At 42.7% G+C, this 16,634-nt stretch overlaps 2 protein-coding genes across 3 annotated transcripts in view; both read right to left on the bottom strand.

Moving 5' to 3' along the window:
* Positions 1-44: 44 nt before the first annotated feature.
* klf9 (Kruppel like factor 9) lies at positions 45-4,116 on the bottom strand. Its single transcript, XM_071482594.1, has 2 exons — positions 3,304-4,116; positions 45-1,987 (listed from the first exon to the last, which is right to left on the bottom strand). Exons 1-2 carry the CDS (start codon positions 3,713-3,715, stop codon positions 1,710-1,712), a joined length of 690 nt encoding a protein of 229 aa, XP_071338695.1. The 5' UTR covers positions 3,716-4,116; the 3' UTR covers positions 45-1,709.
* Positions 4,117-10,153: 6,037 nt separating this feature from the next.
* The window catches only part of trpm3 (transient receptor potential cation channel, subfamily M, member 3), a 147,046-nt gene continuing 140,565 nt past the window's right edge, over positions 10,154-16,634 (bottom strand). For both annotated transcript variants that reach the window (XM_071482592.1, XM_071482593.1), the window contains one exon: positions 10,154-16,504. In XM_071482592.1, the coding sequence (XP_071338693.1) occupies positions 14,893-16,504 (1,612 nt within the window). In that variant the 3' untranslated portion in view covers positions 10,154-14,892. The remainder of the gene's footprint in view (positions 16,505-16,634) is intronic.

Here is a 16,634-nt window from a genome sequence, read left to right as displayed (position 1 = left end):
TCTGATATGGGTGTGTGATGTGGGAAAGAAGCAATGAGCATATGTTTAGAAAGAAAAAATTCTTTTAATGTTAAAACTTTGAGCAGTAATTATTACACAGCTATGTATATTGCGATAACATGGGGTCTGCACTGACAGTCCCTGATTACAGTACAGTAGCATCAGAAGTAAGGGATCCGACCTGAAAGGCACCAACATCTAATCACAGTTGTCATAATGCCAGAAAAGAAAAACAGCATTTCACTTAAAAAATGTATGTAGTGTAGTGTTCTAGGGTAACTACACCTAACTTTCCATTCTATCTTGATGTTTTAATGCATTATGTGGCAAATATAAAAAGAAAACTCATGACATGACATGTTTCTGGCTCCTGTAGTGGACGAATAAGACCTCTCGTCCCATTAGTAATATTATAAAAGATTACCAGACAAATAAAAAATACATTGTACCAAACGAATACATACAAACATGCTACATGATGGAATTCATTGACTCAAAAAATAAACTAGTCACAAGAGTGTGCCTTAAAATGCTCGGACGGAAAATAAAAAAAGGTTTTATGACTTTCTGTTGTGAGAAATGTTGTGCTTCCACGTCACCACCAGGGGGTGTAATATCAGTTGAAATGGCCATGCATCACATTTTTCCCTGATAAAACAGTACAGATACAGAGTAAACAAAAGTTAGTTTCAATGTACAGCAACTGGCACCGTTGGTATATATAAGAGACAGTCATTGATATTCAAAGTAGTGAATATCAACATAAATAATCTGACAATGTTCGTCCAGGTAGTATTTCCAAAGGTTGAAAATGTAGAAATTCCTCTCTGCTACAAAACCCTTAAAAGGCACAGACATTCCTGTTTACAGTTTGCACACTTTTACTAAACATTAATCACTGTGGTCTTAACACAGAAATGTGAAAAAGTAAAGTTTCCACTTTACCTTTTAAAGGCTTTACCCTGTTATGTTTCCTGTATTACTAACACAAAGCAAGCCTGAAAAAGGAACACAAAAGATGAAGTTTCTGTACGCATGAGGTTTGCTTATGTATTATGGGCTTGCTGTAAGTACTCTAAAGGTGTTTTGGTGCAATTATTTGCAAGTTCATCATCATGTGACAATATTTATGTTTCAACACAGAAAACACACTGCCTATACCTACAAGCTCACAGTATACCTGATTTCCTAAATCCATAGCAAATGTATGAAATTAAATATCCAAGCTCTGTAATTCTCTATATTATAGCTTTGTCTTATTACTCTCTAATAACACTTAACTACAGTATACTGAGTATATCATCCATTTGAAATGTGGTCTGTTTAATCTATTTACATGATAATACTGCTATACTGTACATTTGCCTTGTTCTGGACTGAAGACTAACTGTACAAGTGGAAATATGTGTTTTTGTGTGCGGTAATAACATTCCCTAAAGGACTATTCCCGAAACTTTTTGACACACTGGGAATATCTCAGTCGCAAGATTGTGTTTCTTCACCAGCAAAAGAAAAATGATATATGTACATGAATACCACCTGGTTGGGTTGTCTGGCTTGAAGGGATTTGCATGTAGGTGCACACACCACACGTGTGAGTGTGGTGTGTGCACCTACATGCAAATACATACTCCTCTGTATCTACTACATATACCATTATGTATGTATGTACAGTATATACTACAGTGATTAACAATGTTGGGTGTGACTCACACCCCCGCAGGGCTTTGGTCACCAGAATCAGAGGACACAGACAGGGAGCAGCGGCGTCTCTTAGTTGCACTGGAGCCCTGGAGCATGCTGGGATGGAAGCCTGCATGTCGCCGGGCATGTTTGGTCAGGTGGTCGCTCCTCATGAAGCACTTGTCACACATTGGACAGTTGAAGCGCTTCTCGCCCGTGTGTGTGCGATAGTGACGTGTCAGTTCATCTGAACGGGAGAACTTCTTCCCACACTCGGACCAGGTACACTCGAAGGGGCGTTCACCTGAGGAAACACACACACATGCACACGTTTTGTATTACTACACTTTGACTGCATTTAATTCCAAACTTTCCAAACTTTACCCTTGTGTTCTGTTGATATTGGCTCTTTTCCTCCATTGTTTGTAAATCCACGGACCCCATTGTTATGTGTTAATAAATCAATAAATATTTGTTTTTATTTGAATCCATGTTCATTCAGTATTGTAATTGCCTTAAAGGAGGGAGGGCTGGCAATAAGATACAAAGATACAGAATGAACCAAGTGAAAATAAGAGCAGGAGAAAGTACAGAACTCAAATCAGCTTTTTTTTTTTTTCCTGTGGCAAATCAACATTTTAGGAAGGCCTGCGGAAACAGTATTTTCTAGGAACAATAACAGAACATATTGATTCAGAAATAGTGAGTCATGGTAAGAGCCTCCTGAATAAAAAAAAAGAAAGAAAAAAAGAAAGAAAGAAAAAGAAAGCAAAGGAACGACTAAGATGACCCCCCCCCGCCCCCCCTCCTCCACGTGCTTTGTTGAACCACATGTCCGCTCTTGTTTACAACCCGACGTGAGGGGAGTGGAGAGGGATGACGTATGAGGAAATAGTGGTGCAGGGAGGGTTACCTCAGGATAAGAACAAGTGGGGGACAACAGTGTCGCAGTGACCTGCATGTGAATCATAAGCCAACGTGTCGATGTTTACCACACCGTCCCCCGCTGTCGCCACGGCGCACATGATGCACAGAGGACAGACGCACCTCTGACATTATAACCCGCGATGAAAAACAAGCGTTCGAGGCGCTCCTCGGATAACATCATGCGGCACTCGGTGCTCCTAGCTCGCAACGGTGCTTGTCAATATAGCACATTAAAGTACAACCCCCTCCCCCTCCCTCTCCCTCCCCCATCCCACACACGCCCAGGTCAGTCACACCCCCAGCAGGGGCGAATTCACGGGACCACCTTTCCTATGATCTGTTATTCATTTGCAAGAACGTGTGGTCTCTCGTGTCACACTGCAGACACAACGAGGGCCTGGTTTATGACATTAAGTGTCATATTCTTAGGTATCAAATCATGACTTTACGATGACGTCGACAGTTTTCAATCTCAGTTATTAAGTGTTCAGTGACTCTTAGGTCAATCATCTTCTTCAACAGACTTGACCTCCTAGAAATAGCCAATGGAGCTTTAACAGTGATGTCAGTGTGCGTCTGAAATTGAAAATAATAGCAGAGGTGACGCAGAGCGGTTTCGCTGTCGTCAACAGAACCGAGCCCATTAGTTTCGTAGGCGTGTCTCCCAAGTTGCCCAGCAGAGCCTCCGCTTACCGGTGTGGACCCGTAAGTGGGCTTTGAGGTGGGACGACTTGCCGTACATCTTCCCACAGCCGGTAAAGGGGCAGCAGTGCTTCTTCTCAGGAGACTCCTGCCTCCTCGCCGCCGCCGCCGCCGCCGCCGCCTTCTTGTTCCGGGACTGTTTGGCTGCCACCGGGCCCCGACTATCCCCGGCGTTCAACCGGCAACTCCCCCGCTCCACCTTCTCCTGTGCGCCGGTGTCGCTGCCCCCAAGACATCTGCTGGCCCCATTGCTGATAACATTGGGACTGCATTTGTTCAAGTCCAGTAAAATCATTGCGACCATCAGCAAAGTCCTGTTCTCCTGGTTCTCTTTCAACGTGTCCTCTGTCCGCCCCGTGGGTCGGCTGGGGACAAAGTCAGCAGAGACGTCAACGTCCGACATCACCGTGGCAGATCCGGATGGAGAAAAGAAACAATTTATCGAGAGTAGCTACAGACTATATGAAACAACCCGTCAAAACTGATGCAATAAAGCGATCAGACCGCAGTCCTTCCCGAAAACATGTGGTTAACCATCCACACGTGTCGTCTTCAATGTGACTATTCCGCGAAGGCTGCGCTTTCTTGTTGAGGTTGCAGGGCGGATAAATAAACACCCCCCAGGAAAGATAGCAGTTTGAATCGTCTCCGGGCCTTTCCTGTCTCCTTTCCCTTCTAGTCCCCCTTATTCTGAATGACGAATCAATAAAACTGAGCGTTTACCGAGTGATCTATTGTGTCTGCGTTTATGAGCGCTCCCACACATGCGTCAACTTGTCCTATTTTACTGCGAGCGGCACTTCTCCCAACTCCAAGAAACAATTTCGCGGAATCCCGCGGTGTCATAATAAAACGGGGCTGTGATTGGCCGAGAGGAAACGTGACTCGTTTTTTTGGAATCGCCTATTCACAGGAGTGAGTGATATGAGGATTGACCAATCGGCCACGAAAAAAGGGTTGAACCAGAATGATGCTGCCTTCATGTAGTTCAGGTGATCGGGAAATGTGGGCACCATTATCGATAAAGAAATAAATAAATAATCAGCCCAAATTTCCAGTAAACATTTGTATTATTATCATTATATTTTTATTTCATTAACAATATAATTGAAATGTGATAAAACAAACAAACAAACAAACAAACAAACAAACAAACAAACAAGCAAACAAAAAGAAAAAAACACAGAATTGTGTGTGATTGATCATAATTGAAACTCACAATCTATTTCAGTGTTGTATTTGCAAATTTATGTTAAATGCCTCATCAGAAATAATCAGTTTGGACATAATTGCTGTCCGGATTTACTCCGTGTGCTTAATATCTCTCCTGTGTTTTATTGGAACAAAAGATGTAAAGTTACAGTTTTATTGACATTAAGTTTAATGAGACTTTCTTGCTTGCCTGGTACTAATGGAAGAGTGAATAAATGCTGTGACGTTATATGAGCTGTTTATTGCCTGTAACCCAAGGAAGGAAAGATGCAATGCAAAAAAGATTCGCATCATTTTCATTTTACATACTGTGTAAGCATACATTTTGTCCTATTCACTCTCCCACAATAATTCAAAGTATATATTTCTTTGACGATGAAAAGCTCCTCTGTTATTTCCTATCACAGACAAGTCATAGTTTTCGACGTGCTTTAAAGAGGCACTCGAATACAACATCAGGACAGGGGGCGCAGATCACACCAGAGCACGCCCCAAATCCCACGCTGTTACCTTAAACGTTTTATGCAGGAGGGAGAGAGGGGCATGTCGTGGGAGCCTGTTTATTTTATAGTTTACACATGTTTTAGTGTCATGTTTGAGCTGCAGCTTTTAAGGGAATAGATGAGTGTATTTACTCTTAGTTCGATCCGGTGTAAGAACGACCGGGCTGGTTTTCACTGAATGAACATTCAGTTTGTTGGAGAAAAAAAAAGAAACAATAAACTTCAGGGTTGCTCAGGAGGAGCATGTACACTTAGGCCTGCGACAAATGAGATGCCTCGCTGCATCAGATCACCGAGCACACGGTCTAAAAGATTTGTTGTGACTTTGCATGTACAGGTGGCAGCTCGATGTTTGGATGACGTCCATGTAATGGAGCCAGTGGTGGCTGTTTTTTGCTGAATGTCCCGCCCCCAGCTCCTAACCTATTTGCCCTGCCGTCGGCAGTGAAGGTAAAAGCATGCAGGCTGTTCACATGTCAGGCAGAGATATGTAATGAGGTAGCTATTATTCACGGCAGTCTTTCTTTCTTTAAGCAGCAAGGACTCAATTGTAATTTTTCACTTAACACATCCTTATTGTTTGTGAATCATATAATTCTCGGGTTTACACTGTTAGATTGTTAGATAAATGTCCCCTTAAATGGGTAGAAGTTGATATCTGCCTGTTGGGAAAAAGAAATTGACTAGTGATACAGCACAGTTCTTTGTGTAATATCTACATATTAGCAGCTGCAGTGACAGCCCACCCTAGCTGGCAGGCCAGTACTTGGGTGATGACACGTACATGTATGTCATTGGGTTTGTCTTCTTTGATGTAAACCAACCCAGCCACTGTGGCCCATAAGCTGTGGTCAGGTCTCACTTTGTGTCCCAGTTTCACAACCATGATCTGATCCTAAATTAGCGCAGTCCTCAACTGTCCTGAAAGCCACACTTGAACTCTTCAGTGCCGATGAAAACTCTTGGTTCAGTACATGATAGCCAGTGTGTGTGTTTTTTTCTTTCTTTCTTGGAAAATCAACAAGAGAAACAACTGTGAAAACAGGAACATAAAAATAAAAGTATAATTTAGATTATCACAAAGTGATACAGGCACCCAGACAGTCAACTGGTCATGTAATCATTGTAGCTTTTCTTTCACTTCCCTCACTAGTAAAGACAATGTCTGGTTGTTTTTGTGTAGTTTACGCCTAGTTTATGCTCACAATAATATAGATACATGCAACACATTACAACACACACATACATCCTTGTTGCAAGATATGTACATAAAGCATTATGAGGTTTAACAGTCATAAAGCATTGCAAGCATGAATTTGACATTACTATATAATGGCATGTATCACAATTATTTATAATTTCTTTATGTGTTCTGCATCGATAGTAACAATAAAGCAAATGTAAGACTATGGAGACTGTGGTTTTAGCTTGCTACAATACCTATATGTCTGCTCTGTGTCTGCTTCAAATAAAATAAGTGTAAATTACACTTTCATGGCGTTTGAATATTTTGAAATGAACATTTGTTTTGTGAAATAAATACAATTGATTCTTCTATTCATGATCTTAAGTATATAGTCACACATCAAAATGTCCTCATGATTTTTCTTTTTAAACAGGTTGAGTGGTGGAGACAGGCAGACAGGTATGGGGGGTTGTGCACTTATACTCATACTTTGTGTATTTTGTGATGTATGAGTCACCTCAACATGATATTTATGATGCTTTTTCCTCTGTTCCTAAACACGTCTAGTCCAAGTGTCTGTTAGGCTCTCTAAAAAAATCAACTGTAGCCTGGTGTCAAGATCAGCAAATAGTGTGATGGCCATACCTTGCATTTATAATGTGTTAAACCTCACTTGACTTAAGGCACACAGAGAGCCGCCATGAAAATATCAAGCCATAACCACATTGGTTACACAAAACAAGAGTGTGTTCAAAAAAACCTAACTTACAACATGATATGGCAAATGGGTCCATATAATTAGATGCTGCAGATTGACTCTTATGATGTGTTCTAATGCAATGTTATAGTCTATAATGCATTAGAAATGTAGTATTTATTAACATGTTGCTATTGTTTTATTTGCATTCATCTTTTACAGAAATGTGTTTAATATGCACGTATTAATTAACAACCTCCTCCAGAGGCTGTTTCGTTTTGTTATCAAACTAAATATAACTGCACACTAATTTAAAGTGTTAAGTGCACAGGCTAATCTTGTGTCTGACACATCACACATGCACATATATCTATATATGCACTCTGCAAGAGCGATGGTAATGACGCCAGTCCACTTGAAAGTGTAACAAGACCCACAGCTTAAAAAGAAAAAAAAAAAAGGGAGAGCTTCCAGTGCAGTGGGTGGGTCGTTCATGGCCAGAGTTCATGGAAATCTTATTCAGCTTTTGTGATGGTGGGATTAAGCAATGCTGGCAAGCCAACGTTTTTTTTTTTTCTTGACATGAACTGTTTAGACATGATCCGGATACCTGCTGTTTATGTGAGAGCAATGTGACTCAGGCGCCCGGATATAGAGGTGTTTCCCTGCGTTTATGCAGCACATGACTCAAGCAAAGCAAAGCCCTGATATGGCGTTGTGCTTCTCTCAGAGACACTTCACCATGCGTGCTGATGTGGCCATGACACTGCTGTCTGCATTTTAAACTGTGGGAACATAACAATGTGTTGATATTTCGCAACAGGCAGAGAACCCCTCTCCTAATCAACCGCAACAAATACCCTCCTCATTTGAGGTTACATCCCGTCTGCACTGCCTAGAAGCAGATTTATCGTGATGTCCACTGCTCACACGGCACGAGAAGCAAAATGTACAGGGAAGGGAGGTTCGTGAAGACCGCAGAAGTCAAGCCCCCATTTGAGCACCACAGATGCCGTGTAGCACTGTAACACCGCGGAGACTTTTCACCCAGCACTGAAACCCCGCCCCCACTGAGCTGGATTTGGTGGCAGAACCCCACAATTTCCAGGAAAAAAAAAAAAAGAAAAATCGAGCTGAAACTGGGGTGTTTAGGCAGGACACACACGCAGCCTGCAGCCGCCCCCCCCCCCCCCCCCTGCTCCTCCTCCAGCAGCGCGGTAAACATTTCCCTGGAAGAGGAGGCGCTTCTGCGGCTGCCCCTGCCCCGCCGAGGTGCAAAAGTTCAGCAGTGCGCGGTGCGGGCGGCGGGGCCCGCGTTGTCGCGTTGTCGTGATTTTGTGTTTTTGTGATTGTGTCAAAGAGGAAGCTGTTTTTGAGCGTGCCTGCGCGCGTGCTGCAGCAGAGATAAGCAGGGGGCACGTGCACAGTCCCGGGACAGAATGTTCCCTTCCACGTGTGGACCGTGGGCTGCTCCCCCCCCCCCCACCCCCCCCACCGCTGACCCCACTCCCTTATATGAACACACCCACACACCCACACGACAGACTGGAAGTGCCGGTCCAGTCAGTGGCCTGCTCCGTCAGAGAGGAACGGGAGGCAGCGAGGCGCAATGGCGACGCACGCACACACACACACACGCACACACAGCAGATGAATACGACAGGGCGGCGTGAAGCCCGTAAAGGGTTAGCAACCTTGTGGCTGGGGCCGAGCGACTACACAGGAGAAAGGCAGAGAACATTGTTCATAAGGAAACGAGTGGTGTGCGACACGCATGCAGTGGTGGGACATGAACGAGGACGTCTGCTTGCGGCGTGTAGCTGGACGCCGCATGAGGGGGTAGCAGGCCGCTGCAGGCCACAGCCAGGTTACTTCACATCAGCAGAAATTATTTACTTTTTATCTGGCCGCTATAGTTGCTCTACACACCTCGTATGATTATGTTAATCTAGCAAAAAGAATGTAGTCTAAAATGCTGGATAAATGTTAATCCATCACATCAATTATCCAATAGTATATGACAGTGGGCCTACCTGTAGGCCTACTTTTACTTTAGATACTTGAAGTACATTTTGCTGAGGTATTTTTAGGTAAGAGGAGTTTTGAATGTGGGACTTATTGTTACTTGAAACAAAGTATTTTAAAGTGCGTTATAACTAATTTTTTACCTAAATTAAGGACTTAGCTACTTCTTCCACAACTGTATCCATGAGAATGGATATTGGAATTCAATGGAATTCAATAAAACTCTGACGATATGAAGCTCATAATTTGTATCAGAGATGTGTGGATTCATCTCCAACGTTGATTTTTGTCGCCATGTGCCTCTTACATTATATTATAAGATATACTGTGCCAAAGGTGAAAATATTAACAAGAGGGAACACTGTTTTATGAAGGAAATATTTATCACTGGGCTATTGCAGTGATTGTATTAGAGCAGGTATTGTGATCATAAAGCAGGGTGAAGCAAAGAGTTTCCGAGGAAAAACCTATTCAACAAACTGACACACAGGTGTTTATTGGGTGTTTAACAGACTTCAGAAGTTCAGCCTGCAGAGCGGAAGGCCAGAGGTAGATCCATAATAATGTCCAATGGACAAAAAGTGGCAATTGTCCCCTCACATAAAGAGTTTTTCCCCTATGGAATCAGTTTAAGGCTGTGTTCCTGCCTCATGGTGGTGGGACAAGTTTTGACAGTACAGCAGCACCTGTTCCACTCGTCTCACCAGCAGCCAATGGGAGGCGGGGGGAGGTAGCAATGGCCGCCAGTGGAAGTCTGACGTTCTGCCATAACTGCAGAACTGCTTGTGTGATGTGGCTCGTTACTTGATAGTTTAAACACTGTGAGCCTTTGTTTTATGAGGTTTACAACATTGAGGTTAACAGCTCTCACCCCCGGTTTGTAGCTTACATCATAAAAAGGAGTGACAGAAATGCAGATGTTTCCGATGTTTAGCCCCACAGGTTTTAGATCATTGATCCAACAGTCATTTAAAGCAACATGATAAGTCTTTTTCTCTCTGCCTCTTCCTCTGTGTTAGCTTGTGTGTCTGACAAACAACTTTGTCAGACAGCTGGTCTTTTCTCATTATTGTGACCTATTAAAACAGACATGATAGTACTAAACACACTTTAAACTTTACACATTTCTCACATCTGTCATAAACATTACAAGTCTTCTTGTCATTGATTGGTTGGAGACCTGGGCGAAGTAAAAACAGGCGAGAGACTGAGTACCAATCTATTTAATTGTTTATTTAACAATGCATGCCAGACATGATCCTATTCACATTGAAGAATACAGATTTGTATTTGCATCCAAATACTCACTACTTTGATTTCATGTTACAATCTCGCTCTATCTTTCTCTCAGTCATCTTTACAGGTTGTCTCTGTACACTCTGAGTGGAAGAACTTCATGCATTTAAAGGACATGACATAAATTGTGACCAGCAGTGGGGTAAGTCCCTTTCGGTTGTAGAAGCACAACATCAGCAATTATTGCAGAAAAAACATATGCGCGAAACTCTCTTCATCTTATGAGTCAAAGGACGTCATAGGAGGGAAGCAGATCTGTTGGTTATAGTCATATGCTCATGATTCCACAAAACTGTAAGTTACAGTATAGGAAAATATTTAAAAAATACTGTACATTGAGATTCTGTTGGGTTGTGTTGTGTTGGCATGCCTTCCTGTTATTAGTGACATCTACATGTCTGGATTCACACGCAGTTCATGCACACGCACATTCACACGCACACACACTCACGCATACCTCCTGTCAATATCTTTCACAACAGCCATGTCAACATACCACAAAACCATTAAAGAATCATGTACACATGGACATGTTTGCTGTCTGATTTTCCTCACTGTAAGGATAAAGAAATTAGCAAAGAATATTTTGATTTTTTATCACAACAGGTCAAATAGAAGGGCTGAAGCTCTCAGTCTGACACAGACATCTGTTTTCATACTTAGCCATGCAAAAACTGACTTGAGCTGTACGACCTTTGCTTGGTTGACCCTGTTTGCCACAGCTGTGTAGACAACAGGTCAGTAGAGCACGGCTCAGCTCATTTCCATTTGGTTTGGCGAATTTTGGTTTGGTTCACTACGTAAGGGTCAACTGTGCATGACCAAAGCCCTCTCCATCAAAACACAATTCTCCATACACGTCCTTCTTGTTTGTACTGTGGGGAAGCTAAACCTTTATTAGTGAACAAGTCAATCAGGTATGAAGACATTCATTCATACACTATTGCCATTTGTTAAGACACACAATACAAAATGTATAGATTCACTATGATCCACGAAGCTTCTGGGTCAGACTCATAAAGCACAGTGTTTATACTGGAAGCCTGCTGAAGACAAACTTCTGGAATTCTTTCTTTTTCTTTCTTTCTGCCACAGTTTCATGATATACTTACAACCTTGCATCACTGGGTTAATGTTGTCCCTGAGCATTGACTTGGGGTCAACCTTTCCTCTCTACAACATACTGTAAACTACATATTTGTTGAAGAAATTGCAGATAGGTTCCTTTGTACGAATCGACCGGCTACAACATCCTATTTGTCATCCTATAGGTATTAAAGTGTGTTACCCCCTAGTCTGCCCAACCTAAATGATCCATACTGATCATATGCCTGCAATACAATATATATTTGATGTTGCAATTACTAGATTAAAGGGGTATTCCATTGATTTTATGACTAAAGGTCAGTTTACTAGTAATAGTACTGCTCAGCCTTTGAAAACAGTTGTATGATGATGTCTTTTGTAGTTCTGGAGGGAGTTTTCTGACATCTGGGAAAATAACCCTGATGTTCAGCTTTGAGACTTCAGAGACAAACTGTGTTATTTACTTGGGACAAGGAGTTTTAAAAAAAATGACCATATTTAATAGTCAGACAAGGTCTTATCAAAAGATGCCACTGAGCTGCATTATGTATTGTATTGTAGCATTTTTGAAGCTTGCCTCATACTTTTGACTAAAAGGTAGGGTATCTTGGCCTCTGCTGCTTTAATTTTGACCATTCTTTATTTAAATCTGTCTCTTGTAAGTCCCCCAACTTTATGGAGGTACATTACTAAATCCCTGGAGCACTCCTTTAAAGTTTAGGCCGGGTTTAGTGGGCATATGAACAGTTTGGATCATCCAGCAGGCTGGGTCGTAACACAGAGATAAGTCAAAGCATTCAAGTCAAAACAAGAAAATAATTAATGCAAAAGCACCAACCTTATGATGATGCTTTAATCCTCACCAATATGTCTCAGTTTTATGTGCAAATAGATTTTTTTCTTCAGGTATGAAACTATCTCAATCACATCTTTTTTATGTTTTGGGGTGGATTCAAATAAATGTCCATACAAGCAATGACACAGTCTACTAATAACAACAGTCCCCTACTCTGTACATCAGATGTGTTTAAAGAGAACAACAAAGGTCTATGAGAGTATGCAAAAGCCATATGTTGAAAATAATCACTGATATTTGGGCTTTGTGATTAGAGAAAAAAAACAGAGACGAGAAATTTCACAGACTTTTGAATCACTTCAGTCCCCACATACTCCATTGATGCCCAGAAGGCACCCTAAGTTTGGTATACTGGCAACAGTGTATTGCCGTGTCAACTTTACATTAGAAAATTTTCATAAGCTGCTTGATAAAACGTACAATAAAAACTACTTTAAATACTTTAAATATGATTGAAATGTACAGTATATCAGACAATTCTATATTTAATAAATAATATAATACATCAGCATTTAGTGCATGTAGATGGTCATCTTTTATTAAATTTAAAAGTTTAATTAGAAAATACTTAAAATTCGACAAAAATATCACTGAGAAGATATAAATATTAATTTTGTAATTCAAACAGGCATTTACTGTAATTATCAATGAGCAAGAAAATGTCAATAAATAGAATCAATCTCAAAATAAATGCAACATGATTAAAATGAATTGTAATAGCGAGGAAATATAAAACATAAACATAAAAAAATCAGTAAGAATTCTATTAATTTCTTTTGTCTTATCTTTACAAAGCTATCAGAGAAGGACTTCTTCTTCCCCTCCAGACTTCTTGCACTAGAATAAAAAAAATGAGAACATTTTAAAACACTGATCTGGCTTTCATCTTTTAATAATAATAGTCCCATTTTTCATCCTCCGTGTCACTTAAAATTCATGCCTTTCTTAAATCTCAGCTAGAATGCATGTACTTGACAGCTTTTTCCTCAAGCTTTATTATTATTTTTTATAAAATAAATTTATAAATGAGCTGATTCTTTAGGACCGCTTCTTGACCTGTGTATGATTTATAATAAGCTTAGTCATGGGGCAACTGCTTTCTTTTAAAGTCTGTTTTTGCAGTGGCTGGCTTTGAATGTAATAAAAAAAAATAAAGGAAAAAAGCAAATGAATGACAGTTATGGAACAGATGAAGGACGGATCCATAAGGTGTAGGTGGGTGTAAAACCATTGCAACATAATGCCGCTGCCAAAAACTGAAGGAGGCGCTGGGCTACAAGGGAGCAACGATTGGTTGAGTGGAAGGATTTTTGGTGTGAGGTGCAGGCAAAGAAAGTTCTCATCAGGTTCAACCAGCAACCACTGCTTCTGAAATAGGCTCACAGCGCCCTCTTGTTCCCATTTTTTGCAATTGCACTTGTTAAAACTCTGGGATCAGGTCTGAAGACGTTTATTTCCAAGTGATATGTACGATTTCACTGACCATGTACGTGTGTAGACGTGTAAATATGCATGTGACATGCATGTCAACATGCACTTCAAAACAAAACTCTTCATTTCCTTTCTTATGCATTGGCCTTCAAAGCACTGTGTGCCCTCGTTCACTTTTCTGATACAGACTCATGCCTTGAACCTGTGCCACAAGCATGAGCTGTAAAACACTGGATATTGTCACGTGCTGATCTCTGTCTTCATGTCACATTTTCTTCCTCACTTTTTCCTGATAGCTTTTGACTCATATAACATGGCTAATCAAACACAGATTTTACAACCCCAGCTGCTGCAGATACAGATTGCTGACACTGGACAGCCATGACTGAAAACATGTGACAGAGTGATGACCTTTTGTCTGGAGTACGTTCGAATACTGCTTTCTTTTTCTAGCTGATCTGACAAAAGCAATAGAAACAGTTCTCTTACAACATGTGAACGAAAGACAAATTTCATATTCCTTTGCAAAAAGAGATAAATATTGATTATTGGAAGGATGTATTTGTGTATCCAGAGGTAAGTTGTTGCCATCATTTCCAATGCAACCACGAGGGGTTCCAAACACTTCACTGATTCCTTTATAAAACAGCCAGAAATATTAGTTTCTTTCTGTTTGCTTGTGCTGGGGTCTTACGGGGTGGAGTTAGGAAAATGTATTTAAAGTGAAAGTTTTGTGACAGCAATGACTCTATGCTAAGACAAAATGACAAAATGAGGTGGTTGTTTTGTCTTTCTTTCTCCTCTGTCTCTCAGACTTGACAGTTTCTACCACATAATGCAGCTAAGACTTACAGTACACTTTCTCTGACTAACGTGATTGATATGTGATGTAACACAGTGACAGATGTTTACTTGACGTAAAGGTGGTGGGTGGAAGACAGTACAAATACACCTTCCATTGCCATAACACCCCATTGAGAGTTACTTAGCTACAAGAGGAGGTAAAAACTAGTCTAAATTTAATAGCTCTTTGTATTTGACTGGTGTACAGTAGGACCCCTATATCTCCCATCCCTTTCCCCCGATTCATGATCCAGGGTAAAGTTGCCCGCCAGCATGTACTATAAATAAACTTTTATTACCTATCTAACCTAAATGTGAAAAACTGTAGATCTGATCCAGATTAGCATCTATGGGCAACTTCACCCTGTTTTCACTTTTGCCTTCAGCCCTTTCAGTTTTTCTCCCTGGTCCTATCAGTGTGTGAGTGTGCTGACCAGTGTCCTTGTCACGTGTAGTTTTGTCTATCAAAGCTGCGGAAAGCTGACGGAGTGGCCAACTTCCTCATGGAGAGGCTGTCAGTCTTGGCTGTTTCAGGCCGTGCTCCAGACTTGCTCCTGAGGAAGGGGTTTCTGGTTCCTGCCAGACCCCGGCCCCCTGGCCCAGGCCCCCTGTCTGCCCCCAGACCCGGTCCCCTCTCCATCCTCTCACTCACCGACAGGCTCTTCCGGTGCGGAGGGGCCAGTGTGAGAGAAGGATGGGAGTCATCTGAGGAGCAACTGTTTGCTCGCTCCAGCCTGGAGAAGGGGGAGCAGAGAGGGGCCCCGCTGGGCCCACCAAGGACCCCTAGGCGAGGGGTATCAGGGGCTGGAATCAGGTCCTCAGGGTCCTCTGGATCAGACTCTGTGTGACTAAGCTCTGCCTCTCTCTCTGGGTGGGAGGAACCAATGTCTGACGGCTTATCAAAGGGGAATGAGGTGGATCCTCCTGGGGAGTGTGAGCGTTCTGCAGGAGTGTATGGAGCTGAGACACAGCGTGTATCGATGCAGTCAGTGATGCTGGTGTACTCTGCAGCTTTTACCTGGACTCCTGCCCCCAGTCCACCGTAGCAGCCCCTTGGTGTGAACATGAGGCTGTGGGATTTGACCAGAGAAGGCTCATCCAGGAATGCTGTGCCTGCCGTAGAGAGGTAGCGACTGCTCTTAGAGCGTTCGAGCAGCCCTGCTGAGGGTGGTGGGGATGGTTCTATGTCCCAAGGGGGTAAGGTGGTATCTGGTAAGAGGTGGGCTGAGCACAACGACAAATCAGCAGCTGCACTGTCATCAAACATAGCCCCAGCTGTGCCGCTGCTGCCTGCAATGCCCTCCGAGTGCCTGTCGCCCAATCCGCTGGTGGCAGTGCTGCTGAAGTCCCGGCCTCCCGGCAGCACCGTCTCCATGATATCTGACTGCAGCGAGGAGTCTCTCTGGAGCGGTGGGACCACACGGAGAGGATCCAGGAAGACCTCCGCAGGCCCCACCTCCTCAGACGTTGAGACATAGATATCAATGCATGATGATGGACGGTGCTGCTGGGAGACCGACAGCGTCGCCAGGGGGAGGGGCTTAGACTCCTTGGGGGCAGCGGTTGAGGACACAGATTGTGAGCTGTTGGCTCGGTGGAGACTGAGTGAGCGCTCTTTGAAGAAGCTCTCGGCACGTTCAGCTCCACTTGCACGTTCACCACCACGAACATAAAATGAGTGGCTTCTTGTGCGTGTGGCCATGCCAGTAGGAGAAGGAGGGGACATGGAGCCCTCAGCTGTTCCCTCCAGTGCCTCCTGTAGACGGTAGGCATTCCCCTCCGTGCTGTTAAAGCTGCTTTGACGGAGGATGTATGCTGCTTCTGGGCACTCACCCTGGCGGAGTATGTATGCAGAGTCTGTGCAGTCAGATGAAGTCCGGGAACGAGCTTTGTTGACCTCACCACGTTCAACCCCTGTCACACGCTCCAGCGCTACAGCAATTCGTCCAATCAGCTCCTCCATTTGTGCCAGACGAATATCAACGGTCTGCAGTGACGCCTTCATGAAGTGTTCCCTCTCATTGACTTCCTCCAGTCGCATTGCCATGTTTTCTACCCTGATATAGCAGAGAAGAAAGTAGAGAAAAGGCATTAAAAGCACTGGGGTGGGAAGAATAGCAGGGAAAAGTGGTGGAGAAAAAAGCTGGCAGAGAGAGACCACCTCACTGCAGGCTAACAAAATAATAG

This window comes from Trachinotus anak, unplaced genomic scaffold, assembly GCF_046630095.1.
Source record: "Trachinotus anak isolate AG129_WGS33_773 ecotype Australia unplaced genomic scaffold, CSIRO_AGI_Tana_v1 ptg000008l, whole genome shotgun sequence".
Lineage (NCBI taxonomy): Eukaryota > Metazoa > Chordata > Actinopteri > Carangiformes > Carangidae > Trachinotus > Trachinotus anak.
Note: the sequence above shows the minus strand (reverse complement) of the source record. Positions and strands in the feature narration are given on the sequence as shown.

Coding starts and splice junctions, on each gene's coding strand:
- klf9 (XM_071482594.1), bottom strand. CDS start 3,715: ATGTCGGACGTTGACGTCTCTGCTGACTTTGTCCCCAGCCGACCCACG. Junction 1,988..3,303: donor CCACTTACGGGTCCACACCG/GTAAGCGGAGGC, acceptor GTGTTTCCTCAG/GTGAACGCCCCTTCGAGTGT.